At 38.3% G+C, this 26,112-nt stretch overlaps 4 protein-coding genes across 5 annotated transcripts in view; 3 read left to right on the top strand and 1 right to left on the bottom strand.

The window, feature by feature from the left end:
- LOC109953196 (nociceptin receptor-like) overlaps positions 1-1,484 on the top strand; it is a 10,710-nt gene extending 9,226 nt beyond the window's left edge. Inside the window, exons 4-5 of the mRNA XM_020588620.1 lie at positions 45-896; positions 1,425-1,484. Of these exons, the coding sequence (XP_020444276.1) occupies positions 45-896; positions 1,425-1,484 (912 nt within the window). The remainder of the gene's footprint in view (positions 1-44; positions 897-1,424) is intronic.
- Positions 1,485-2,083: 599 nt separating this feature from the next.
- LOC109953201 (diablo homolog, mitochondrial-like) lies at positions 2,084-4,761 on the bottom strand. Of its 2 annotated transcripts, none has more exons than XM_020588626.1 (6): positions 4,404-4,761; positions 3,808-3,940; positions 3,530-3,655; positions 3,086-3,196; positions 2,885-2,981; positions 2,084-2,551 (listed from the first exon to the last, which is right to left on the bottom strand). In XM_020588626.1, the coding sequence occupies exons 1-6, from the start codon at positions 4,526-4,528 to the stop codon at positions 2,346-2,348; spliced, it is 798 nt and encodes a 265-aa protein (XP_020444282.1). In that variant the 5' UTR covers positions 4,529-4,761; the 3' UTR covers positions 2,084-2,345. The 2 variants fall into 2 exon arrangements, with proteins under 2 accessions (XP_020444282.1, XP_020444283.1); XM_020588627.1 differs by having other exon boundaries at positions 3,808-3,937.
- Positions 4,762-10,991: 6,230 nt separating this feature from the next.
- Positions 10,992-11,939, top strand: or95a1 (odorant receptor, family 95, subfamily A, member 1). Its single transcript, XM_020588624.1, has one exon. It carries the CDS (start codon positions 10,992-10,994, stop codon positions 11,937-11,939), a length of 948 nt encoding a protein of 315 aa, XP_020444280.1.
- A 1,908-nt stretch (positions 11,940-13,847) lies between these two features.
- On the top strand, positions 13,848-25,944 carry p4ha3 (prolyl 4-hydroxylase, alpha polypeptide III). The gene is made up of 13 exons (XM_020588625.1): positions 13,848-14,418; positions 15,487-15,641; positions 15,769-15,992; positions 17,205-17,354; positions 17,425-17,476; positions 17,580-17,737; positions 18,455-18,631; positions 21,099-21,163; positions 21,371-21,530; positions 21,643-21,705; positions 22,090-22,158; positions 22,975-23,071; positions 23,595-25,944. The coding sequence occupies exons 1-13, from the start codon at positions 14,231-14,233 to the stop codon at positions 23,663-23,665; spliced, it is 1,629 nt and encodes a 542-aa protein (XP_020444281.1). The 5' UTR covers positions 13,848-14,230; the 3' UTR covers positions 23,666-25,944.
- Positions 25,945-26,112: the final 168 nt, after the last annotated feature.

Below are 26,112 nucleotides of genomic sequence, written 5' to 3'. Positions count from 1 at the left end.
ATACGGATACTAAAAGTTCTTTGACTGCCACTGATTTCTTGCAGGGAAGGGTCTGGCTTGTTATTGTGCAGATCCTGATAGTGATTTTTCTCTGCATCAACCTTTTACTCATTATGACCTTTTTTAAAAAGGAATGCTTCTATACAACTCCACGCTACATCTTATTTGCTGTTACATTACTGTCAGATAACTTGTTACTATTCATGTCTGATATCCTTCTCATCTTCACCAATTTTAATATCACTATGCATGTGTGTTTATGTATCATTATTGTTGTTCTTTTATTCCTGTATGTTGTAGTCACACCAGTTACTCTGACAGCAATGACCCTGGAGCGCTACGTGGCCATCTGCATGCCCCTGCAACATGCAGAGCTGTGCAACACATGTCGAACTATACATTACATCCTCATCATTCACATCCTCAGCTTTGTGCCCTGTGTTGTTATTCTCTCCTCCTTTTTTGCTTCAGCACCCCTTAGCTTCTACAGTCAGTACAGGGTATGTTTCGGGGAGACTGTCATTTTTCACAGCTGGCAGAATCATCTTAGGTCAGCTGTGTTTCAGTTTTACTTCTTGATCATGTGCATCATCATTGCTTTCTCCTATGTTAAAATAATGAAAGTGGCCAGAGCTGCATCAGGAGAGAATAAAAACTCAACATGGAAAGGACTCAGGACAGTGGCTCTTCATGCAGTCCAGCTGCTGCTCTGTCTCATCCAGCTGTGGTGCCCTTTCATAGAAGCTGCTGTGCTCCAGATTGATTTCATGTCATACAATAATGTGAGGTTCTTTAACTATGTAGCATTTTATCTTGCTCCAAGGTGCCTGAGTCCTCTCATTTATGGCCTCAGAGATGAAAAGTTTTTTCTGGCCCTGAAACATCAAAATCCTAGGGTAATACATATTTTACTTGTTAGGTGTAAAAATATCTAGAAGACAAAATTATGTGCAGTTTTAAATTTATAGGTAAAAATACAGTTTATCATTTATAATGAACAGAATTTTAACCCTTCTCATGAGGGCACATGGGCAGCAAGCACTAGGTAAATACTGTGGAACATTAAGTCTGCCATCCTCTGAACACGTCTAAACCAGCTTACCAATTTTAGCTATGAATATTATATTATTACAACCAACAGCTGCCACAATATTCAGCAGTAATATATGGTGGCCTTTGAGTCCTCTGGCCTTTTTAATGCTTTGCAAAACAATGCTTCCTTTGTCTTATATCAAATGAACATGATTTGACTAATAAGATGAATAGTTTTGAATAGGGTAATACATATTTTACTTGTTCGAAGTAAAAATATATAGAAGACAAAATCATGTGCAGTTTTAATTCTATAGGTAAAAATACAGCTTATATCAAATAAACATGATTTGACTAAAAAGATGAATCATTTTGTTGCTCTCTGTGTGCAGATTTGTCCTTTAGCAAGCAGGGGTGTCGAGCTGGGCTGGTGCACACAGACTGTGAGCTAGCAGGGCTGTGATACTGTGAGATATAAACTGGGTAATTTTACTGGCAGTCTTCTAGTGGCACATACAGTCAGTCAGTCACTGTTGTTGCTCTCCTCTGTGTTTATTTTAACCAGTCTGTGAGGCGCTGACACTGAACAATGACAATAACTACTAGCACAGAGGAGTGAGACACAGAGAAAAACATGAATTCCAATCTGACCTTTCTAACAGTGATCACATAGTTAAATATCACACATGACTCATAACCAGGACCACATATGGAAGTGGCCCAGATCTGATTTGAAAAACATCTGATTTGGTTTGTTCATGCTTACATGAAAAGATCAGATCTGAGTGACTTCAGCAGGTAATGTGAACATAGCTTTAGTCTGCATAAAGTTCCAGTCTAACTTACTAAAGCTTAGTTTCCTTAAAATCTAGAACCTGGGACACTGTATAACAAAAACATTTGGTCAACATATTTTAAGTCATCTATACATAGATTCTTTTATTTGCTATTATGTGAACAGTGAAAAAACAATGCAACAAAAAGTTTTATAAAAGAGAAAATCTCTTTGTTACAACAAAACATGCAATACACACTGTGATGTGACGTTGGATCAGCAGCTGACATTTAGTAATCAAATAAATAGTCTTAAATAATGATTTATTAAAAGAATTATAAATTGTTGCCAATTCATTTCATCGTCTTTTGACTTTGTATAAATTCAAGCATGTAAAGATCCAACAGGCTTAAAAAGGGAGAGAGGACTATGGAAATAAGGAAGGTCAAAGTTTTCATAAACAAATCCTTATCACTATGAAATCAGTGGCATTTTAATGTGCAGTTTTCCCATTTTTTCCAGTATCTCTCTTTTTGTCTTAGTCTTCTCGTAGATAGGCCTCATGCACCTCATGCTCCTCACTGTCCTCTAGAAAGGCAGCATATTCCGCCATTCTTTGGATCTCTTCGACTTTAGTCTCAGCTAATTTCTTATCTGCATCTGCTGACATTTTCTGTGCCTCCTCGACCTGTGACTGGGCCACCTGAATGCTTGTTCTCAGAGTTATGGATGCCTGTTCACTTCCTGGAAACACACAGATGAAAACACACATTCTGTCAAATTGCCCAGAAAGTTCAAAGGTTAATGTACTGTAACACCAGCTTTTGTAAAAACAAACAAACAAAAAAAACAAAAAACAAAAAATGAGGCGTGGATCCCTGACTCCATTTTCTTTAAAAAAAAAATCTGCTGAGTCACAGCATTTGATCAATACACTTTGTAAAGTTCAACATAAACAAAAGAGATGCTTTTAATTTTCTGATTAATCCATCATCATGAATACAACCAAATATTCATTCTTACTTCAAGCCTTAACAAAATCCAGGTCCCAGTCACTCAGGCACACATTATACTCACCTGAAGTGTAAGCTGCCTCAGCTGCCATGTTACACAGACTGACAGCATTGATCCAGGCTGACTCAAAACGTTTGCATTCATCTAGTCTGTCGCTCATCTGTCAGGACAAAGAGACGAGACAAATTCAATATAAAACTGAATGCTGTAAATATGTTTACGTTGGTTTGCAGCGTTCCTCCAAAGAGGACAACAGAAACTAACCTTTGCACGCTGGATATTGATCAGCTGCTGGAGCGAACCCTCTTCTGCTGGGGTCAGTTTTCCCAGTGAGACCAAATACCTTCTTTGGAGAGCAATACGTGTGTGTACAGCCTGTAAAGCACCAAGGGACAGGCAATCAGGAACAGTACAGGGCACTTTTGCTAATAACATCCTTATAGTATTTTTTGTCTACATGATCAAACATCTGCTGGATTTGTACATGTGTAAACCTCCAATTAAATGCAAAAACATTAAGGCACTCTGGACCCAGTGTCATTTCTATTCTCACTATAAAATTATGTAAGGACAAAAAGATCCAACTCATGATGATTACATCAGATCTACTGTAGAAACATATAGACTTCAGTGATGATTTAAACTCCCAGATTTGGGTTGGCAGCTCTAAGATGTGGATATAATGTTTCACGCAAGATGAAAACCTACCTTTGAATAATCTGTAAGGGCATCTATGAGAGCCAAGGTGGTCTGAGAAAGGAAAGTACTTGAACTGTCTGTAACCACTGAGGCTGCTCTTCTGATCAGGGAGTCATGAGAAAGGGTTTCCTCTTGCTACAAATAAGGAAAAATGGTATTTAAACTCCTTCCTTCAATTTCTGCATGTACAAAGTAAAAAGAACAAGAACAATTGTTTTTTTTCAGTGACGTAAGATTTGTGCAGTTTGGCCTGGTGCTTGTATTATCTTGACTGGAGAGTTACCCACCTGCGTAACAGGGACAGCACAACTCTCCCGGCCAACACTTAAAGACACTATGCTCATGTGCACAGGGTCTATCCATTCCTCCATTTTCTGGACTCCAGGCTTCCTACAGCTGAACAGGACACTCTCAGAACTGCTGTGGAGAAATTGGGACAAGATAAAAAAAGACAGGTTGTTACAGTCAGGACCAGTGGTTGTTCAGTCTTGTAGTACTGTGTGTTGTATCTTATAATTTGAAGCCAAAGCTGCAGGTGCTATTTGTGAAGTCATACCTGAAGTTAATATAAATAATGCATTGAATTGTCTTTAGTTTGTTTTAACATTACTATCTAAGCTGCTGAAACTTTATACACATGGTGCAATTTCACAATGATTTAATGACATTTAATTGTTTACTTGACAGGGACAGTTGACAGCCACTGACTGCCCCAGAATAAGCTACAGAGCAAATTTCACCTGTAGACATCATTACTTAACATTTTTGCATAATATCTTGTCTACACTACTTAAATAGCAGTTCAGGCTGCAGTCTGATGATTGCCAAAGTTTCAACAGGGAGCACTTGGCGACTGCCACATTGCTTAGTATTCATAATCTACCTTAGGAGGCGTGCTCCTCTCCAGGGCACGCTCTTGGTCCGCAGCGCTGACATGTCTGCCTGATGTCGCAGAAATCCTCCAGCAGAGCCGCGGGCACATAGCGAGCACTGACGAACAGCTTGCATTTTGCAGATTAACTACAGCAGATCTGCTGTGCTTGGAGAATGTATCTGATATTACTTGTTTGCTGCTAAAAAGCTTCCAGTCTGCGCGACTGCTACTAACTGCCGCGTCCCGTGGGTATTTGTAAGGCCCCCACATCGGTTTCATTGCGTAAAAAGAATCGACCTGTTGACTCTGCCTGCACATATGCGTATTCAGTGTTATCTGCCCATAGATAGCGATATTACGTGCAGGTTGATCTGTTGCTCATTTGACAAACACTTTCCCTCGTTCTCTCTTTTGCACTATTGTGTGTGCGTGCGTGAGCATATGTAGGTCAAGACAGTAAAAGTTTTATAGTAATTAAGACAGTTGTTTTTTTACTATACCTTATCATAAAATGATTTTGAATGTTTATGATTTTAAAATTGTACTTTAATTCATGAAATTAGTGGTTCTGGAATATTTTACAAAATGCATACAATGCATACATAGTTATTTTAAAAAGATAATACAAAATGATATTGGCATAATGTCTTTGTCAATATGGGGACAATGTGACCTCTGACATTGACAAGTCAAATGACTGGACACAGAGGACACGTGTCGCTGCCACTTATTATTAGCTCCACTTGTGTTTTTCATACTGTGCAGTCTGGTGTCTGAAACCTTCCCTAGTTACTATACTCTCTGCCATTTTATTTGAGTGCATAAATTATGTATAATATTTATGCACTGCACAGTGCCCTCAGAAGATCCACAATGGAGCAAAAAAAAAAAAAAAAGAAGTTGTGTACATGGTTTGTACTCTATAACAATACCATAATGTAATGCATTGTATAAATTAAAAATGGTTTTGTGACAGCTGATGACACAAAATGGCAAAGTGCCTGAAATCTCAGTTTACTTACTGTTGAGTGGATTACTGAGTGTGTATCAAATAGACAGTATGGGGGAGTGGTTTCAGACAAACTTTGAGGACCTTCTGTGTCTCCAGATAGAGCTGTCTGAAGTCTGAAGCCCCTCAAGTGATGTCACTTGAGTCATTGTTGGTTGGGGTTGACCACTACAAATTGGAAAATGATAGGGAGTTAGCCTGTTACTGCTCTTAACTTGAAGCTACATGCTAATACCAGAAAATACCAAAACCTCTGAGTTGCATTTTGGGTGTTTTACTGTTGATGCCAGGTTTTATCAAGAAAGAAGAATGAAAAAAAAAAAGGCGCTATATCTGGTTTTGATCAGACCTGGGACGAACATGCAAACTCCTTTGTGTGTCAGGCACCTTCTTGCTATGAGGCCTATTTACATGTTTTGTACCCACTTTATCATTTTAATCATGACTTCTTCCTACTCCATTCAAACATGTAATAGGTGTAAGCAAACTGATTTTGAATTAGCATTGGTTGGATATGTGTAATCATGTGTGTTATTGTCATTTGTTCATTGTTCTGTTCTGCATGTTTGAAAGAATAAAAAGAATAAATCAATCAATCAATCAATCATCATGACTTTACAGTGGAGGGTTTTTTTGACCAGACATTTTTGCACCTTCAGACAGCCTGAGAATTTTAATAGACACAACATTTAAATTGTGCCAAGTTTCTTTGTGTTAAATCTGTTTCACACCATTACTGTACCTATATTATCAATTCTTGTTCTTTATTTCACAGAACATAACCTAAGTGCATTTGCCACTTCTCTATGCCATCTCACATTTCACTATATTTTTTGCCAAAGGTTTAGTAGTAACCTTTATTTTGTTCTATAGCCTGCAAATAAGTTATTTGCTGATGTGGCATTCTCAGGGGCTCGGAAACAGAAAGTTTGTTTTGGCCACAGATTTGGGTTCCCTGCAGACTGATTACTGACGGATGACGCAGAGCTTGTGCAAGCTGCCGAGCCCCCAGTGAGCTGCTCTCAGAAACAACCTGTTTGTCAAACAAATGAAGCCGTTAGGTTGCACAATTAGACTCTGGAGCTTTAAGTTAATTATAAGCCAGTCTGTTAATTACTAAGCAGGGGAAATGGGACAAGTTCTCTAACTGTGCTCTGGAGATACACACACAATACACAACTCCAGTGCTACACACGTTACCCTACCAATCAAAAGTTTGGCCACATTTTCTCCTTCAATTCACTGGGAACATGTGGCCAAACCTTTGAGTACAGACACATCTCTTTATGGGCTTCATCATCTTCAAAAACAATGCAAATGTTGCTGTTGTTGTTGTACCAACTTCGGTAGTGTTGTGTAAAAGTATGACACTGGACCATTGTCAACAAACAGTCCATCAAAAATGTCACCAGGTGTCAGATTTGTGTTATTGATGGTTTCCACTTGTCTTTTAACAAACCACTCAGCAGCCCTACAACCCATTGCTGCAGTGTTGCATTGATGACCTAGAAATGTATCTGTACATTTCTTTTTAAATAAATGCAGGTTAATCGACTTTTGTCTATTAGATGGTTTTTATTTTTACAAACTTACGTATATTTTATATTTTGTACATTGAGTTGATCCTCTAATTCAGGGGTTTTCAGCGAGTGGTCAGCGACCCCCTGGTGGTCTTAAGTTCAATATCCTTTAACCATGATTTAAACCATGATCCAAAGATCAAATGGTAACTTTATTTATCCCTAGAGGAGCGATCTGTTGTGCAGCCAGTAGCACACACACTACATGTATTGTCGCAAAGAACTATTTAGGAAGCCTGTGGCAGTTGGGATAAAAGAATTTTCGAATGTGTTCATTCTGCATCTTGATAGGCTATATCTACATCCAGAGGGGAGCAACATAAATTTAGTGCACATAGAATCGCTGCTGTTGGCCACAGCTGACATGGCTTTGTACAGATACAAGCTTTATAGAGCTGGTAAAGGTCATTCAGGGTCAAGCCTATAATGTTATTACAAGCCTTGACAATACCCTGTAACTGATTCTGATTTTTAAGGGACTACACCAGCTTAAGAACAAAAAGGTAAGAACAGATTCAATAAAAAATTTTCATAAAAGTATTGTCTACATCAAACCTACAAGGTTTCTGAAGAAAATCCTGTTACGTACCTGACTATCCCTCATGTTGTTCACATCTCTCATCAACAATGCTGAGGCCATACACAATCAGTTGGCTGTTTATTAGGTACACCTAGCTAAAACTAATGCAGCCTAATGCAAGAGTCCTACAGCAAATGCCCCCTTAAAGAATATGATTATGCTCTTCGTTCAAACTGTGTGTGTATGTCAACAGTCAACTGATGGTAGTTTGGGCAAGCTTACCTTATAAAGTAACTTTAGCAAATTAAATGCTAACTTTGTGCACAGACATCACTTAGATCACACAAGTATATCAAAGTCTGCAGCAAATTCAACCATTGCACAAAGTTGTCTTGTTCCTCACTATGTTAATTGGAACTAAGACCTTTCCCAGAATAAAAATATGGCTGACCAAACAACTGCATAAAACCATGTAGATCCTTTCACTGCAGCAGAAGAGAAGATATTAAGAGTCAACAATATAAACTAGGAATCTCCTTTCACTTAGGCTTAGAACTGTTTTGGTAATCCTCAGGCATGGAATGATCTCGATAGAGATTGATATGGCATCTACAGGTCACAGATGTTCATCCACAGCAACATGTGCGATTACATTCAATCTACACTACAGTCAGAAGCACTGAGGAACACTGGCAAAAGACTTTGTTCAACGGTTCATGCTGTGCACTTTTCAAAACAAAGCTGGATAAACTGACCCAGTTAATTCAAAGTGTCCACTCAGCAGAATCACCACAGTGCCAGCAATCAATATGAGAGCTCCTCCTTCCAGCTGCTTCAGCCAAAACAAACAAACAAACAAAATCCTTAAAAGGACATTTTACCACCACTGATGTTCTCTTCCAGTTTACGTTGGAGCTGCCTATCTATTAAACTATAACCACATTACCGTCATTCATTTTCAGAGAAAATATTTTTGCTGGCCAAGGGTCTGTTGCACTGTGACTTTATGCACCAGGACTTCACGTGAGGTTTCCAACATTTAGGCGGCAACTGTGCTGCTTTCTCATACAGGATGGAGCTATGGATTATTTGGTTGAGGCAAGTAGATCACTTTTATACTTACTACTTCAGAACAATTGAGGCCCTCTACTAACTGATTTACATTAACAATAATTGTGGTGTGCTTACCCAGCTGCACTTAAAGACTTTTTAAAGATCTTTTTAATACCACAAAGAATATAATTGAACGCCTGTTTCATATGTCACTGTATAAAAGACATCACTGAGAGCCTTGCACTGATCACACATATTTTGCTGCACATAACAATTTCTAATAACAGTAATTAATCATTATTTCATGGATCTGATTAAAAATTGGTGAATGGATGAAAGAATAAACCAATTAAAAAATCAGCTGAAATAAGTGCCATATATGAATTTTACATAACATCAGAGGTCTGGAAGACTGGGACTGGAGATTTTCAAGCCAGTATTTTTAAAAACCACATACAACACTGTGCACAAACATTTTTGCAAAGTTGCTGCCTATGACAGATGATTGTTACTGCAGTGTGACCCTTTAATGGCCTTTAAAGGCCTTTTATCAACTCTCCTGTACAAGGACAAGTTAACTGTGGCTAAAGATCTTGTCACTTCCTCTTACAAAACCAAGAATTTCACTTAAACCATTAGGTTCCACAGTGCATACCCAGTATGCCTCTCTTTTCAGTCGCTGTTTAATGATGTCACCTGCCCTTGGATTATGTAAGACTCTTTCCAAACCTATAAACCTGAGAATGGAAGCTGACCCATGTTTTTTTAAGTCTATGTAGTTTCTGACAGTGGCATAGTCTACTTTTCTACCAGCTTCTTCTTGCTTGTCTTTACTGCTGAAAGTATTTATACAATGTGTGCAGTGATCACGTTTCTAGTTAGTGTGAATTTCACGAGAGAGCCGACACTTTTGTGTGTGTGTTTTTTTTTTAATAGGTTCTGCATATGGAATCCAAACCAACAAATTGCCAGTATTTTTGCTCTTTTCACAGCAAAATGAAACTAAAGAACAGGATAAAAGTTACAAGCCTGAACCATATTTCAAAAACCGCCCAGTGCTTTTTATATTTTAAATCTCTTTACAGAAGTTGTATCCTGGTACAAATGATATTCTATTTCCTGATTTTTTTTTTTCTGGGGAAGGTAACTTTTTTTCTTTGTAACTCTCTGGCATTACTGATCACTTCATCTCACAGAAGGTGAAGCATATATGTAGTCACACAGTAAAAATATACTCTATCATCCTGCATTCAAAGTTTTACTTAAGTGAGTGTATGTAAGTATTATAAAAAAATATATTATAGAAAGTAATATTAAGTCTACTCATTATGTAGTATGACCACTGTCAAATTTAGTCTCTTAAGTTGTTCTATTATACTGGTGTATTATTACTGGTCTGTCACTGTGTTAGCACCATTTTAATATAGGGGCAGGTCAAAGCAGAGCTCATTTTAACTGCTAAAGGTAACTAGAAGGCCGTGGCTAACATAGCCAAGTAGAAGTAAAGTTACAGAAAAATCTGTAACTGTGATAAGGAATGTGTACCTCAAAAGTGTGCTTTAAGAAGCAGAAAAACTGGAGGAGGGCCTTGTCAGTGGTAAGAGCAGTGAGCCAGCTAGAAGCCATGTTAACAAACTATGAACACTTAACAATAACAATATAAAAAAATAAAGATTTTAAAATTAGTTTGTCTGTGTTCATCACTTTGCTTTAAGAGGGTCTTCAGTGTGTGCAAATGCTAAATTGAGTTCAGTGGAACATCACTTGCCCCCTTTTGTTAGGTGTTTTGTAAAAGTCACTTTGATTCAATTATTTTTATGCCATAAACTTTTCTGCTCAAAGTTTATGTTATATACACTGTTATGGTATATATACTGTATGTAGGTTTAGAGTTTCCTTTGATAAATGCCAAAATAAAGCACTGTCAAATCATTAGCCCATCTCCCCACTGAAATCTGTTGCTAATGAAGAACTAAATGCTTTATGACGATAGCGTGAAATTAATGTATCTCTGGAGGGATCAGGCCTGAGTCAAGATTATCTGAAGAGGCCAAACACTTCAGATACAGGGAGCAATCTCCCAGCGATGTTGTCCATTGAAGATATGTTCTACTAAAAATCTGAACTGATGGAAACATTAGGTGAGTGGACTTGGCTTTTACTTTTAAAGCTGAAATCTGTATTCAGTGACAGTGAAGACAATCTGTTTTAAAGTCAAAGCTGTATTTATTTTTTTTACAATTTGGGGCTTTCTCTTGATAATGGACTTTATTTATGTCAAGCATTTATAGGTGGCATGCTGCTCTTTTCACATTTAGCCAAGTTTTATTCGTCTAAAATGAAACTTTACAATATGAAAGTGTTTTTCATTTCTTTTTTATGTATATAGACCTTTAATTCATGTTTTTCTTTAACAGGTTTGCTCAGTTAGCAAAATGCAGAATCTGTCTGAACTTCCAAACAATGCAACTTCCCACAAAAGCTTCTCTGTGATCATCAAGGTGTGTGTGGTCATCCCTTTCTTCTGTGTCTTCCTCTGCTGCATTGCTGTCATGCTATACATCTTTGCATCTCACAGGCAGTTCCTGGACACCTCACGTTACATCCTCTTCACTTACATGCTGATCAATGACACCCTGCAGCTCTTGACCTCTGTGCTGCTCTTCCTCTTTGTAATGGGTCAGGTGAAATTTCCTATTGTCTGTTGTGTTCCTCTGTTGTTCATATCCACTGCCACTTTCCAAAACACACCCTTAATCCTGGCCACGATGTCACTGGAGCGTTATGTTGCCATCTTCTATCCCCTGCAGCGTCCCGCAGCCTGGCGTTCAGAGCGTATCTGGATCATTATTCTTTGTCTGTGGCTCATCAGTTGTATTTTCACAATCACTGACTACTCCATCGGGAAACATTATCTCACTGTGGATGTCCTCTCTACCCCTGTGCTGTGCAAAAATGTCATTGTCAGCTCAACTCCAATTCAGACAATATTCAAAGCTGTTGGAAATGTGCTCTTCTTTGCAGCAGTGGCTGTCATCATGCTCTTTACATATATAAGGATACTGCTGGAAACTCAGAAGCTGAGACAAGACAAAGCATCCGTAAGCAAAGCCATGCATACTGTGGTGCTACACGGCTTTCAGCTGCTGCTGTGCATGTTGGCCTTCACTCACCCCATCACTGAAACTCTCATAGTGCTGCATGCTAACTGGCAACCCGAAGACATTGCCTTTTTTAATTTCTTCTGTTTCATGCTAATCCCACGTTTTCTTAGCCCGCTCATCTATGGCTTCAGAGATCAGAGTCTCAGAGGCTACATCGGGAAAACGTTTCTCTGCTGTTCAAATAAAGTCAAAACCCCACATCAGAGGCCAGCTGTATGACAATTTGTCTGCTCTTTGAACAAGTTTTGACTGAACTGTCAAACATACAGTAAGGTGTCATAGGGTGTATTTGTTATGTTTAAACAGGGTATCTGTGGTTTATGAAAAGTCTTAAAGGATAGGTTTACAAATCTGCAAGTCATCTTAAAACAAAAGTCAACCTAAAAGTGGAATAATTAGAGCTATAACACTTGGGAAGTTCATCATCTCAAAATGGGCAAATGTCAATTTTAGCAAAGCTTGAACTTAGATAATTTAACAGTTTTTATGCTGGTTAATCCATTTTATGTCAGCTATCAGACTAACTGAATTAATGTTCTCATTAGGAATATTATATTATGTAATTTGGGAAGTACTGAAATAAATGTTATAAAAAATCTGTGGACATACACGAGTAGAGTGAACAATGATATTATACCATCCTACTCTAAAGCTTTAGACAATATTAAAACATTTATAATACTTAGAAGACAGCTAGATCTAAGCTCTGAACAACAATTAAGAACTGATTAAACCTGTATGCACATAGCACTGCTTTATTAAAATTTTAGTTTTATAGATCCAACGCTATTAATAATAAACCAGGCAATGAATGTAAAACTGTGCCAGCAGTATATTATTCAAATGTATGAGTGAATTTAAAGTATCATATGGTAAGCCTGGCTCTGGAATTCACCCTCTTGTCTCACTACATTTAAGTCTGTAGTTCTGATTATGCATAACTTAACTGAACACCAGGCAAGCTAATGCTTTTGGTTCACTGTATTCCACTTTGATTAGACTCAAACACTTAAAAGCTTAAAATTGCAAGTTATACTAACAATAACATAGGCATTGTTTTTCAAGCCCTTCTTGTAAATTAGCACACTGATACAGTATTTTCATGTACAAGTCAGTGTGCTGGTCCTGGGAGCAAAACTGTGGCTTGAATGCATATAGTTGTAGTAACCATATCTGATGCTGGTTACACTTTGTCAAAATTGTTTTTCTGAATATACTGCTGGTGATCGTACATGTCTCAGAGTAACTATAAATACAGGGTGTAGCCCTGCAAGCTATCGCCTCCTTCAGAAGGCACAAATATGCAAAGTATAATAGTGACTATATGTGTCATAAAAGGAATATCATGTTTGTATTAGTTTTATACTTGCACTTTGCATGATGGAAGCTACACTCACAGGTCACTTTATTAGGTACACCTGTACAATTGTATACAATTCAATGCAACACATCTGCCTTAACATCTGTGTTTATGAAGCTCAAAATGTTTTAGTTTAGTGAAATTGTCATAAATGTGTAAATTCAGCTATATGTTTATTATTGAGCCGATAGTTAAAAGTGATGTTGTATTGGACTACATTATATTCAGAGGTGTTCCTAATATTCTCACCCTCTCATGTATGTAGCTGGGGAGGACACAAATATAGAAACACCTCTAAATATAATGAAAAAAAAATCTGATTTGAGTCACTTCAACAGGTATTGTGAATGTAGCTTTATTCTATGCAAGGCCAGCATCAAATTACCATACCAGCCTGTGACATTAAAGGCCAGGATACTCTTAATTAATGTAGATCCGTGTTTGGGGGTGGGACCACTATTAAAGTTACCTGTAAATTCATTGTATGTTTTGGTTGTTTTTGTTACTTTTTCTGCACATCATATCACATCCCAAGGACAATAGTAAAGAAACAGCAATAATATAAACAGTAATAATTTAGACTTTTCCTATTGCTGTAGAGCTTCATTTTTGCAGCTTGTTTGTTGTACGAATATTTTGCCTGTAGGTGTCGCTGTAGCTTCAAATTTAATTTGCCTACCTGTATATATGTTCTTATTTCTTCAAATGACTGAAACTCTAGTTGCCCACTTCAAAGTATTCAAGTAAACTTACAATTATAATAAAAGTGGTAAATAAGTACATTTAGATTTATTTATAAATTTGCAAGAACTAGGATAAACCCTGAACGGGCAGCTCATTTATTCAGAAACAGCTCCACAAACCGACCCAAACGCCACAGACTTTAGTGTCCTTGTTGTTTGAGAGTAGCTAAACAAACCTGTCAGGTGAGTGCTATAAGGAGAAACTAAATGTCCTGGATGAGTTGCAGGCTGCAGGCCGGTCAGTGAAAACTGATCCCAGATCTGAAGGAGATCCCCATGTGGAGTGCAGAGGCACGTTTGGTCCTCGCAGAGAGTGTCAGGACCAAATCCTGGCGATCCTCAGTGTTGCTCACCGAAGCTGCTGTGGAAGGAAACTTTTAACGCAAAGTTGATTTCTTGCCCTGGAAATGAAGTGTTTTACATGTGTTTGCTTTTTCTGGGGTCTCCTGACTGTAGCCGTGATCCCCCTGTCTGTAGGAGAAATGTACACGTCGCTGCTGAGCGTAAAGCAGGCGATCAGTGTTGAACGGAAGCTAATCGATTACTTGAGGACTTATATTGACCACGAGTTGGAGAGGCTGGAGGACATCAAACGGTGAGCAACAGGCATGATGACACACTGGAGATGAGGACAAAAAAGAAGTTTTTCGTTTGCACACTAGAAATCAATAAGACATTAATACTTTAACATGCAAATTAATTTCTACTAATAGCCATGCAGGTGTGGTGATCTTATCATCCAGTGAGCAAACCTGGAGCTGCTCCATTAAGTAAATAATAATTGACAAGTGTTTGGACATGATGATGATGAAAACACATGTGGAGGTTTGTTTGGTCAGATCAACAGCTGGGAGTCCTCAATCTTATTAAATTATGGGCTATAAAAATTATCTACTGGAGTTGATCATCTGATGAAACCTTTGATCTGAAGATACTTGACTTCAATGTGGTGGGAATAAAACAATTTATGTTCTGTTTTAAGGGTTTTTTTTTTATGAACACAATTAACTTGACTTAATCATATTGGACTCAGGATGATTGATGGAAAATAAGAAGTCACTTCTCACCAATTTAGGCTGTTTATGCTTCTGTGGAAATGACTGCTTCTAATTTTATAGTGGGCCCTGACATTTAAAGCAGCAGATTTTTGTAGTGGCTTTTGTGGTGTGCAGTTGGAAAATGAGTCCTGTCATGCATCAGCTTTATTCATCCGCTCTGACAATATGAGATGCAGGTTTCCATCCTTCTGGGTGGCCACTGTTTAAAAGTCTACAATATCCTGTGTGTGATAAGATGTGTATGGCTCTTAACTATTCTTCTGATATTACTGTGAGAGTTTTCTCTGTATCTGTTGTTTATTTCATTATTTTATGCAATTTGATTTCCACTGAATTGTCTCTACTGAGTGCTTGTAATCATCGTCTTTGCTATTTCTACCCTATTAAAGACCATCTGGGGTTGAAACTGGTCAGTTGTCTGAATGGATACACAGCACAATACTTCACTAAATAAAGGGTTATAATATAACTTTTGGCCTTGCTCGGCCTAAAGAGCATATTATTCTCTATGAGCAGTTTTTAGATTTCCAGGAGCTCCTAAATGTTCCAGGACTCACATACTACATGTGAAACCATCTTGTCATTCTTTTTGTGCATCTATACAGCTTTTATGCCAAAGTGTCTGACCTGCACTCTGAACTCTACAAAGGCCCAGAGACTGTGATAGCAAACCCGCTGGTGGCATTCACCCTGGTCAAGCGGCTGCATTCAGAATGGCTGAATGTAGTCTACAGCAACGAAGCCCTGGAGAATGCACAAGGTTGGCTCACAGCTAGCTTCACATGCACACATCTGGTTATGATAGCTAAACATCCCCCTTTCTCTGCTGTCACCACCCAACCCCCCACCCTTCATCCTCGAGTTCACTTTTTGACCTCTGTGTCCAGCCCTCAGGTCTAGTTACAAGGAGGAGGAGGCCGGACTGCCCACATTGGAAGACCTCCAGGGGGCTGCCAAGGCATTGATGAGGCTGCAGGACGTGTACACTCTCCAAGTCGCAAGTCTCGTGAGGGGTCGTTTCCAGAGAGTCAGTAATGGCAATCCTATTGATATCTACACGCCTGCAGTGTCTGTCCTATTGTCTGGTGATGACTGCTTTCTGGTTGGAAAGGTACACAGTCATTTATGTTCCTGTGTTTTTTAATATCCTTAGGAGAAAAGGGACATAAATCCTTATAAGTACCAAAAAAGCAGTCTGGAAAAAAAAAAAACTCCACTATAAATCCTGTATTCGAAGTAGGTATTAGCAACAAAAAGTACTAAGGAAAGGAATCCATTTCTGTGAGGAATAATATGCTATTGTACAAGTACAGAAGGAAAAAAACAAGGTCTAAGCAGAATAAATTCCACTGTTTATGTACAACGGTGATGTGTAAAGGGCAGGGCACTATGTGGGAGAAAAATCCTACTGTATGGAAAAGACATTATCACATGCAGCAGACATCAAGAAGCAAAAAGCAGAGCCTGCCTTCATTTGTTTTGAGGCTGAGATTATCTGAGACAATCTGTAAAGAGAGATGCTGAGGGTGTTGTCAGTAAAGGACTGATTTTACTGAGTGCATGTGCTTATATATGGCTGTTAAAGTAAAAGGGTTTGTAACAGGAACTTGTGAGTTTTATTGGGAGTGGTTCCAAAGCTGAATTGAATAGCAATTCAAAGCTTCCTTTAGGCAGTACAAAGATCTGCTGCATATTAACTGTATGAATTGTTAGAATTCACTGGTTCTTTAGCCTGTTGGTGTAGAGAGTAACAGCTCCTTAATTATGGGGTATGATGTTGTGAAGTGGGTGTCAACCTGTGGAACAGCTGAGTGTGAGTTTGTGTGTGTGTTTGTGGAGGTAATTGGTACACTGGGATTTTTGTCTGTCTTCTGCCTGGAAGAGTTGTGGATATAACCTTTGACCATAGGAGCCTTTATGCCACCCTGTTTCTCTGGGTGCTGTAAGGCACCCACTGTAGTCAGCACCTACTTAATCAAATCAAGTCAGCTCCAAAAGGGGTTTGAAACCAGGTGAAGAGGTGTTTGTACTGCTACACAAATTTAGTATTTCAGTCCTATAAAAAGGCTCAACATCACTGCAGCAGAACCAAAGATATCCATACCATTTTGATTCCATACATTCTAGGTTGTTGTCAAAACCTGGTGCCTACATTACCCACAATGCAACACAACCACTGATAATTTAGTCACAGACATAGTTGGAACTAATGTAATCTTACTGCTGCTAAATTCAACAAAACTACAACTCCAAAACCTTGCAAAGTATTGTGAAAATTTCAAATATTAGTAATTAAAAGGAACTCAGATGTTATTTTACGCAGGTGGCCTATGAGCAGGAAGACTACTACCACTCAGTGCCGTGGTTGGAGGAGTCGGTGCATCTCTTCAGGAGAACAGGAGGCGAGTGGAACCTTGAGAATGAAGGGAGTTTAGAGGATGCTCTGGATCACCTGGCCTTCTCTCACTTTAAAGTAGGTAGAAGGACAACATCTGTAAGATCATAGATGAACTGCGCTGCTCTATAATCCTTCATTGTTTCAGACAGGAAACGTCTCCTACGCTCTGAGCCTCTCTCAGGAGTTACTGCATCATGGTAAATCTTTTCAGTCAAATTGTTTCTCGAACTTAAATACGATAAATCCCCCTTACTGGTTGTATCGTTGCCTCTCTGAACAGTGTGAACTTTTTCTTGCCAGATCCAGTGAATGGGAGAGTTCTGCAGAATGTTAAGAAATATGAGAAGCTGCTGGTTGCTGCTAGTCCACCCACGGGCGATGGGTTGAGGAGACCCACCTCCAAGTATTTAAGGACCAGGGACACTTATGAAAGACTCTGCCAGACCCAAGGCTCTCAGGTCTCATCACAATTAATAACTCTGAACAAATGTATAAGGAACTATCTGGAAAGGTTCAGATTTAAGTTAATGCAACAACCAAAGGATTTCTATTTGTATAATTACAACCAAATGGGCAATTACATTTGGCTTTTTCAGCGGTATACTTGGTATGCAAATTTTGGGCTCCTCGATCTGGGTAAATTATGTTTTGTGGTGAAAACCCTTGCAGCATGTAGACATGAAAAAAATAACTTTTCTTCAACTGCTAATGGACTGTTACTTTGTACTTTATGAAATCTCATCATGTTAATATGCTAATGTTTATTATGCTGGTGGTCAAAATATTATTTTAGCATGTTAGGATGCTAATATTTGCTAATTAGCACTAACTAGCTGATGGGAATGCTTTGCAGGTATTTGCTCATAAACCAAAGTACTGGACAAATAAAATTCCTGACCTGATGATAAGTTACCTCAAAAGTTACTGGATAAGCAGAGTCAGTATTCATTCTCTCAGCATTATGAAATTCTATACCAAATTTAATCATCATACATCCAATAGTTGCTGAGATATTTAGGCTTGGACTGACAACATCAAAATGCTGCTTAGAACATAGCAAAACATTCATATCATTGTCATTTAAACAGCTACTGTATTTTGACTAAATTCTCAAATTTACATTTTAGCCAAGATCCACAAGCAAGCTTGTAATGGGAGTGTGTTTCTCCTAACAGCCAATGCATTTTGAAAACCCCCGACTGTTCTGTGACTACTTCTCTAATGACAATCCTGGTCTGCTCCTGCTGCCAGCGAAACGCGAAGTGCTGAGCCTACAGCCATATGTGGTCCTATACCACAACTTCATCACTGACACAGAGGCTGAAGACATCAAGAGGGTTGCCCAGCCAGGAGTAAGTGCCAATACTGTGCATTTTCCTCATCACTTGTGTGTAAAAAAAAAAAAAAAAAAATGCCCATGTGTCTCCAATATATCAGGTTTTCTAGCAATTAAGAAAAAGAGACCAATTTTTACAATGCACATCCTGCATTTTTAGTCCAATTAAGTTTTCAAATTGTTTTGTAGAGTTTTGTCAACAAAAAGAGGAAATGTGCTGTTTTCTGTTTTTTCCCTCATGGGACATATAAAAAGTGGAGCTGCAAAGTTTTTTCTGCTGGTATTACTGGTAATTTTACTGTGTCTCTGAACATATTTTTATTTTCCTCCACCCCTGGTGTTTGCTTTTCATTACTGAAATTGGCAGGTTCTTAGCAGGATTTAATATTTTTCATTTCACTTGTAGTGCATTCTCATTTGGAGATACTTACCTAAAGTGGACCTCCTCTTTTTCTACATCCATATTTTATGGGCTGTCTTCATGATGGCACACAGTTTACATGTTTGTAAGTGCAACCTCTGGTGTCCCATGGCACAACTTGTGAATTGGCAGAAAAATTACAGCTGATTTCAACTGACTAGAATATGAACAATACTCATAAGGTGTCACCGGTCACCCAACACATGTTCATCGTTTTCACTGTGCTTAAAGTTTTCTTGCCCTCTGACTCGAAGCATCCAATAACACACTTGTGCATTTACAGGCATTGGTACTGTTTGTCTTGCCGTTATCACAGAGAGTATTTGTTCCTTGAGCATTTATTCAAGTGATTTTTTTATTTACTTGTACTTGTACTTCTTTATTTTACTTACTTCTATTCTACAACAGGGAAGTATTGTACATTTATATTACAGTGGTAGTTACTTTGCAGATTAGCATATTAGCAGTCTTTAAAAGATGATGATTTGTTATAGTTCCAGGAGCTCATAACAACTCCACCAGATCACAACAAAAGTAAAAGGTGTTTCCAAATTAATGCATCTGCAGGAGCAATCCACTAATGTAAATTGGGTCACTTTGCATAATGACTATTTTTACTTTTGATACTTTATATATATTTTGCTGATTAAACTTTCCTGTAGCAATGAGCACATAGAAAAATAAAATTAGCTGAGTGAAGTCTTTTTTTAATCACGATGAAGGGTCTGTCAAAGTGGATTTTTTTGTAAAAAAAAAACAAAAGACTTCTGTACATATGCCTTGATAATGTCTCTGCTGTAGAGCTCACAAGCTGTTATGGTTTAAGCCAGCCATGGAGATTTTCCTACTGGAAAGATCCTGTGGAGGAAGAGTTGGTCTGTTTCCAGTCATTTAAGAAAGCTGAAAGGAATTAAGGATACTTTACCATGAAAACTTGGCTGAACGGCTAAATCTGTCACACATTTCAATGCTTGGCTTCACTGGTAAATATTCAGTCCACTGTCACTGAGCCTCATTGACAATATCTAAACACAGATGTTATCTGAAAATTAAAATTAATGGAAGCTACAGTACTGATCTCAGAGTTGCTGCCTGTATGCTGACTCGGTTGCTTTAGGGAATAGTTGGCCAACTTGTGCAGCTGGTGCCCTGTGGTCTTTTTGAGGTTTTGCCATTATTTAATGAGTTTTCCATGCTTTGCTCAAATGGAAACCCCTGTATTTATTTCATCATTATGTCAGCCAGTGGGTTCACTGACAACATTCCCAGGGTCTGGTATTTAGTATATACTGTATATTATAGTTTGGAGCAGCAAGCAGCCCTCATTAACCATGAGCATGGGTTACACTTTGTTCCAGCTGGATGAATGAGGCCACGTTAACAGATCAGTCACTGTACAGGTTTGTCTTGAGATTAATTTGTGAGATAAGATACTTTGTTTTGTTACATTCTCCCTCTCCTGATATGTTTTAGTAAATTCCCTTAGATTTGAACGACGTAATGTCCTTTCATAGCCATAGGGTACCTGCATGTCATTAGGAGTTAAATTAATGAGGAATATTGTAATGTGCCACATAGAATACTGTACTGCTAACTGAAAAACAGGTGTGTAGTAATCAGAATGCAGTGAGGCAATACTGCAGTGCAAGTAAATCACAGATGAGCAGTTTTAGAGCATTCTTGGTCCAAAACATTTGGACTTCCCTAGACTCCCTTCCAGAAAAAAATGAAAAATTGAAACTTGAAGCTGTTACTTATGGGGAAACTAGTGTATCTAGACTGTGGTCATATCAGGCTTCTTATGTGCACTTTTACACCCTTCTTGTTGGTTTGCAGTCAAGAATGTGCATTTATTCAACAACTCTATTTTGGTAAGATTAATCCAAGTCGATTGTTATGGCAGTTTTTATTTTTCCATTTCTGCTCTCAGTTGTCATTATGAAGGCATCATTGGAGCATGATTTTATGTTGTTACTCGCACTTTGTCAGAACTGTCAGCCGGACATAACAACTTAACGCCTGCAACAATAACAAACATAAGATGCTGTTTTCTGTCTTTAAGTTGAGAAGATCTGTGGTGGCAGCTGGAGAGAAACAAGCAACAGCAGACTATCGCATCAGCAAGAGGTACAAATGATTTAAAAGTCAGTTATTTATTACTCTTTGTTTACAATATGCTGTTTGTTATCAGGTAGTTTATTCCTTTTAGCATGTTTATAGCGATAGTCTTGTTGCAAACTGAACTACACACATTTGTAGAAGTAGGTACTTTGAAACCAAAATATTTAAAGCATGCAAATGAAAGATAACTTGACCAGCATGTTTTATTTCTAGTGCATGGATGAAGGGTTCAGCACACTCTATTGTTGGGAGGCTGGACCAGAGGATCTCCATGCTCACTGGTCTGAATGTGAAGCATCCGTATGGCGAGTACCTCCAAGTGGTGAATTATGGGATTGGCGGCCATTATGAGCCTCACTTTGACCATGCTACAGTAAGTTGTTCATCGGTTGAATTTTATACTTCATAGTCTATGAATGGTGTTTGTCCTTACGTTTATCATTTACTGCTACGTCTTAATGTTTGTTACATGTCCTTGCGTCCAGTCACCAACAAGTCCGGTGTTCAGGCTGAAAACTGGGAATCGAGTGGCAACTTTCATGATATATGTGAGTAAAGGTTACTCTAACCATCTTCTGGTCCTGTGTGACCCAGACAGCAGCCAGAGTTTCTTGGGCAGGTCCCGGTCAGCTGTTCCAAAGTCTAAACTAAAAAGAAAGCGGTCAGGCCTTTGCCAAGGACGCCGTAAGACTTTGGAACAACTGCCTGAGAAACCTCAGTTATAATTTTGTAGAAGTTTTTTCAAGCAATAAACTTAAACCAAACTCTGTATTTTGTCTCTGACCTCTATTATAGGTATAATTTTATAATTTGGCCTTTACACCTTTTATTTGTCCCTTTAGTCTGTTAATTTGTTAATCAGTTTAAGAGGTTTTTTCATAACAAGAGCACATAAACACAAGACAGCTATGAAGGAATGTCTTTTTCCACAGCTCAGCTCTGTCGAGGCAGGTGGGTCCACAGCTTTTATCTATGCCAACTTCAGCATTCCTGTTGTGGAGGTAAGCATGTTGCAGATGTGATGAGCTGCTGAAAGCAACTTCTTTTGTCTTCATGTCTTTCTCTGGTGCAGCTGTCAAAATGCTTACAGGTCAAAAACAGCCATGATTGTTTTTATACTGCTATTGTGTAGCTGAATTCCAGTGGAAGTTGAAACTGTTTTGAGATTGATACAGAAGCTGCAGTGGAAAGTTCACCAGGCCATCCCTGGGGTTTACCCTTTCACCTTTCATTTTACTGAGATCTCACTTCCTGGCTGTTTATACAGAAAATAAGAGAATGTCATAAAGTAATAAAATGACCAACAAAACACTTATTCTCATGATTGAATTGCAGCATGTTTGAGATATTTAGATTAAAGCTGAATTAGTAACCTGCAGACAAAGAATCATTTCATTTATACTTCTCTATAACTTAAATACTCTATATTTCTGTTTTAGTGTGGTGCCTGTGCATCTTTGTTACTTTGTTTTTATAAATTCATGTAACCAATAACAGGGCTTTGCTTTAAAAGAGCATTTATGCTCAGCCAGCATGTCCTGTATAAATGATGTCACAAGTAGAGGTTAAACTATTAACTCATCATGTGATAACCAGTCAGTTACTTATCAGTAATGTGTCTGAATAGGCTTGGGCTTTAGGAAACTCTGAGGGGCATTTTTTTTTACCACTTTCTAATATTTCTCAGACCAAATAACCAACCAATCAGGAAAATATTAGTCATATTAATTGATAATGAAAATAATTAAACTTGGAACCTTATTTTGGACCAAACCACTTTTCTGACTTCTAAATTGTCATTTTATGTTTTTTCACAGAAAGCTGCCATCTTCTGGTGGAATCTCCATAGAAACGGTCAAGGAGACGTAGACACCCTGCATGCTGGCTGCCCTGTGCTTTTTGGAGACAAATGGGGTGAGTTAGTAGACACAAAGTACGATGTGATGCTGCTGCCAACAGGAGCCAAAAAGTAAGCCAGAGCAATTTATGATATTGTTCTCTTTTAAACACTCTGAGCATTTTTGCATTAATATCATGGTCTGTTTTCCACTGTTCCACCACTTATAAAAAAGCAAATGTACGACAGCGAGGCCACATTTGTGGTGCGTCATGGATTTAGAGATATTACAGAGTGCAGTTCAGGCACCGGGGAAGCTAAACATCTACTGCTGGTTGGTCCACACCAGCGAACTCTCGACCCTGAAATGTGTCAGGGACCCAGTTAAACCTACAAGAAAGATATTAATCACCACAAATCAGCTGCAGAAGCATTTGGTGTGTTTCTTTGGAAGCCACATGCATTATTAGAAAGAAATGTGCTTGTCAAACCCAAGTATTCAAATGTTTTAAAAAATGCAAGGCCAAGAAAACTTTCATTTGCTGTTTTTTCTGTCTTAAAAATATTTGAGGATAGTTTGGATATGTCTGTATGTTCCAGTGGCAAACAAATGGATCCATGAGTATGGACAAGAGTTCCAACATCGCTGCAATCTGAATCCTGAAGAGTGAGAGGGGTGGAGCATTAGTTGGTCCCCTTGGAAATTGAGAGGCACGCTTGTGGGCGGAGACAAGAAACAGTCAGAAAGTGAAAACACAAGCAGTGGTGGTGAAAGATGTGGAGGGGTTGCCTGCATCTGTGACTGGAGCCTGGGCCCCAGGGAGCCTGGAGCAGACACTGCAGCAGTAAACATGGAAGCTGAGAGATGTCGTAGACAAGGAGTAGGGCAGTTGGAACTGGCCCCTGGAAGCCAAGTGCTCTCTTGCTCCCACTAGCCAGTTTCTGCAGATGGAGATAATCCTCTGCCTTTGCACACATACTGGTTTCAGTTAAGGGTGTTTACTGCCTTCTTCGTTTGAAAAGTACATCTTATGCAGCCCCTTTCCAATGCTCAAGAATCTGTCATTACAAATCAACACAAATGAACGTAGCTGCAGAAGTTGATAAAGATTTCTAATATTCCAGGTTGAATCACAGGGAAATGTGTAAACAATGACGCACAACACGTGTAGAATTTCCTGTCTAATGTAATGTTGCAACCAGAATTAATTTGGTTGGGGGGGGGGTCCTGAAAATTCAGTGCAATCGAAATGTAAAACTGCTTCCATGAAGTGCCAGAACAAGCAGAGAACATGTAACCTCAATGTACACTGTGGAAAAATTGTTTTATGACTTAAAGGTGTGTTACAAGTGATCAAGACAGACTGTTCAATTAGCTCTTTATATATTTCCTCCATTTATATTGCACATTCATACATTGCAGATTAGAGAGAGAACAGAGATTTAATTGTTCTGTATTTGATCATGTCAGAGCTCAGGATTGCAGTTCAGACTGATGTTATGAGTCAAATGGGACCCGTCATTGTGAGTGTGCCTGTTTGTTCCCAGCTGGCTGAATGATGTGGTCATCTCTGTCTGTGTGGAAGAAACTCACTTTGGTCTGACTGATTGAATGGAAAAGATGAACCAGATCTCTCAGCCTCTTACTAAGCTGCATTAGTCATCATTAATCATGTTCATCTCCACATCAAGTTCATGTCTGAACTCACATAACCAGTGCCATCTGCATACCACTCAGACATCTGTGTCTAAGTAGGTCATATCCCAGAGTTAGGCGGGACATACACAGTAATAAAATTCATTAGCTAGAAGCAGTTACATGTCTCTCTATATGGAACTGTTTAGGGCATCCTGCCACTTGAGTGCCAGTGAAAGTGAAAAGGAATGATGAATAATAACTTTGCTTACCCTCAGCAATATAAGCCTTCTTTCTAGCTCACCACAGTACAGACAAACAGAAACCATCTCAAGGCACACACTAATATTCAAGGTGCATTTTGCACATTTTGGTTGCACACTAAACAGCAGGAGGTGACTGTTTCGATGGTTTAGAAAATCCAGCTTTTTTGCAGATCTTTGATCTTTTTCATTTTAGTGATAATATGAGATTCAGACTATCTAAAACCCCGTTATCACTACATGTGGACTTAAAAGGTTAAAAAACTAAATGTTTGCAACTACTTTGGCTATATAGGAACAGCTACTAATGAGATCAGTTACTAGAATTCATTTTATGTTATATCCAAATTATAATTTTTTTTTCCCATTTTAACCGAGGCAGCAGAGATGAATGCCTATCTAGTCAAATCTTTGAAACAAACAGATAGAAAAACAAACTTACAGGAAACCAGAAAGGTCTTTTCAGAGGTGCATCTTGAAAGTTGAAACACAATCTTCATAGTGTTACCATGTTCACCATAACAAACATGGCTGCAGACTGACAAGTTACTAAATCCGCAGTTTAAACTACAGTACCTTAAGCATACGTGACCATATCCTCTGATTCAAAACACTGTCAAGTACATACAATTGCAAATTAAATTAATATTGCCCATTAGAATGCAACATTTTAAACACTTTGGGAACCTTCGTAACTTGTGAAAGGTTTTGAGTGTGCAGAGTTGATACAATCCTGACTCATAAGCAGCCCAGCAGTAGAAAAGGTAAAAGAGAAATACAGCAAAGATGACTGCTTCCCTCTGCTGGAGATGATAAAGAAGGGTACATGGAGCCAATGAAACATTAAAATGTTTTTTTTTCACTTTAATAATATATGTGGGGTGATTTTACTGTAACTAAATTAGAGTTTTGAAGTAGTTTATATTGCTATTATATTATTGTGTGTGTGATAAATTCATTAAATTAATCTTCCACAATAAGTGCTACAGTGTGTGCAACTATAATTTTTTAATTAATTTGTGGATACATTAATGGAATTACACTCATGTGTGATTGGTTTGAGCATTTTTACTGTTTTTTTATTGCCTCTGTACAATTTATGAGCCAATAAAATGTAGTTTTGCTTAAAATGAGACCAAATAATCGTTTGTGTTTCACAGGTAAAAAATGAAATGTGTAATTCAAAATTTAAATTTGAACTAAATCCATAATAATTGTG

The sequence above is a fragment of the Monopterus albus genome, unplaced genomic scaffold (genome assembly GCF_001952655.1).
Source record: "Monopterus albus unplaced genomic scaffold, M_albus_1.0 scaffold574.1, whole genome shotgun sequence".
Lineage (NCBI taxonomy): Eukaryota > Metazoa > Chordata > Actinopteri > Synbranchiformes > Synbranchidae > Monopterus > Monopterus albus.
This window is presented reverse-complemented; position numbering and strand designations above follow the sequence as displayed.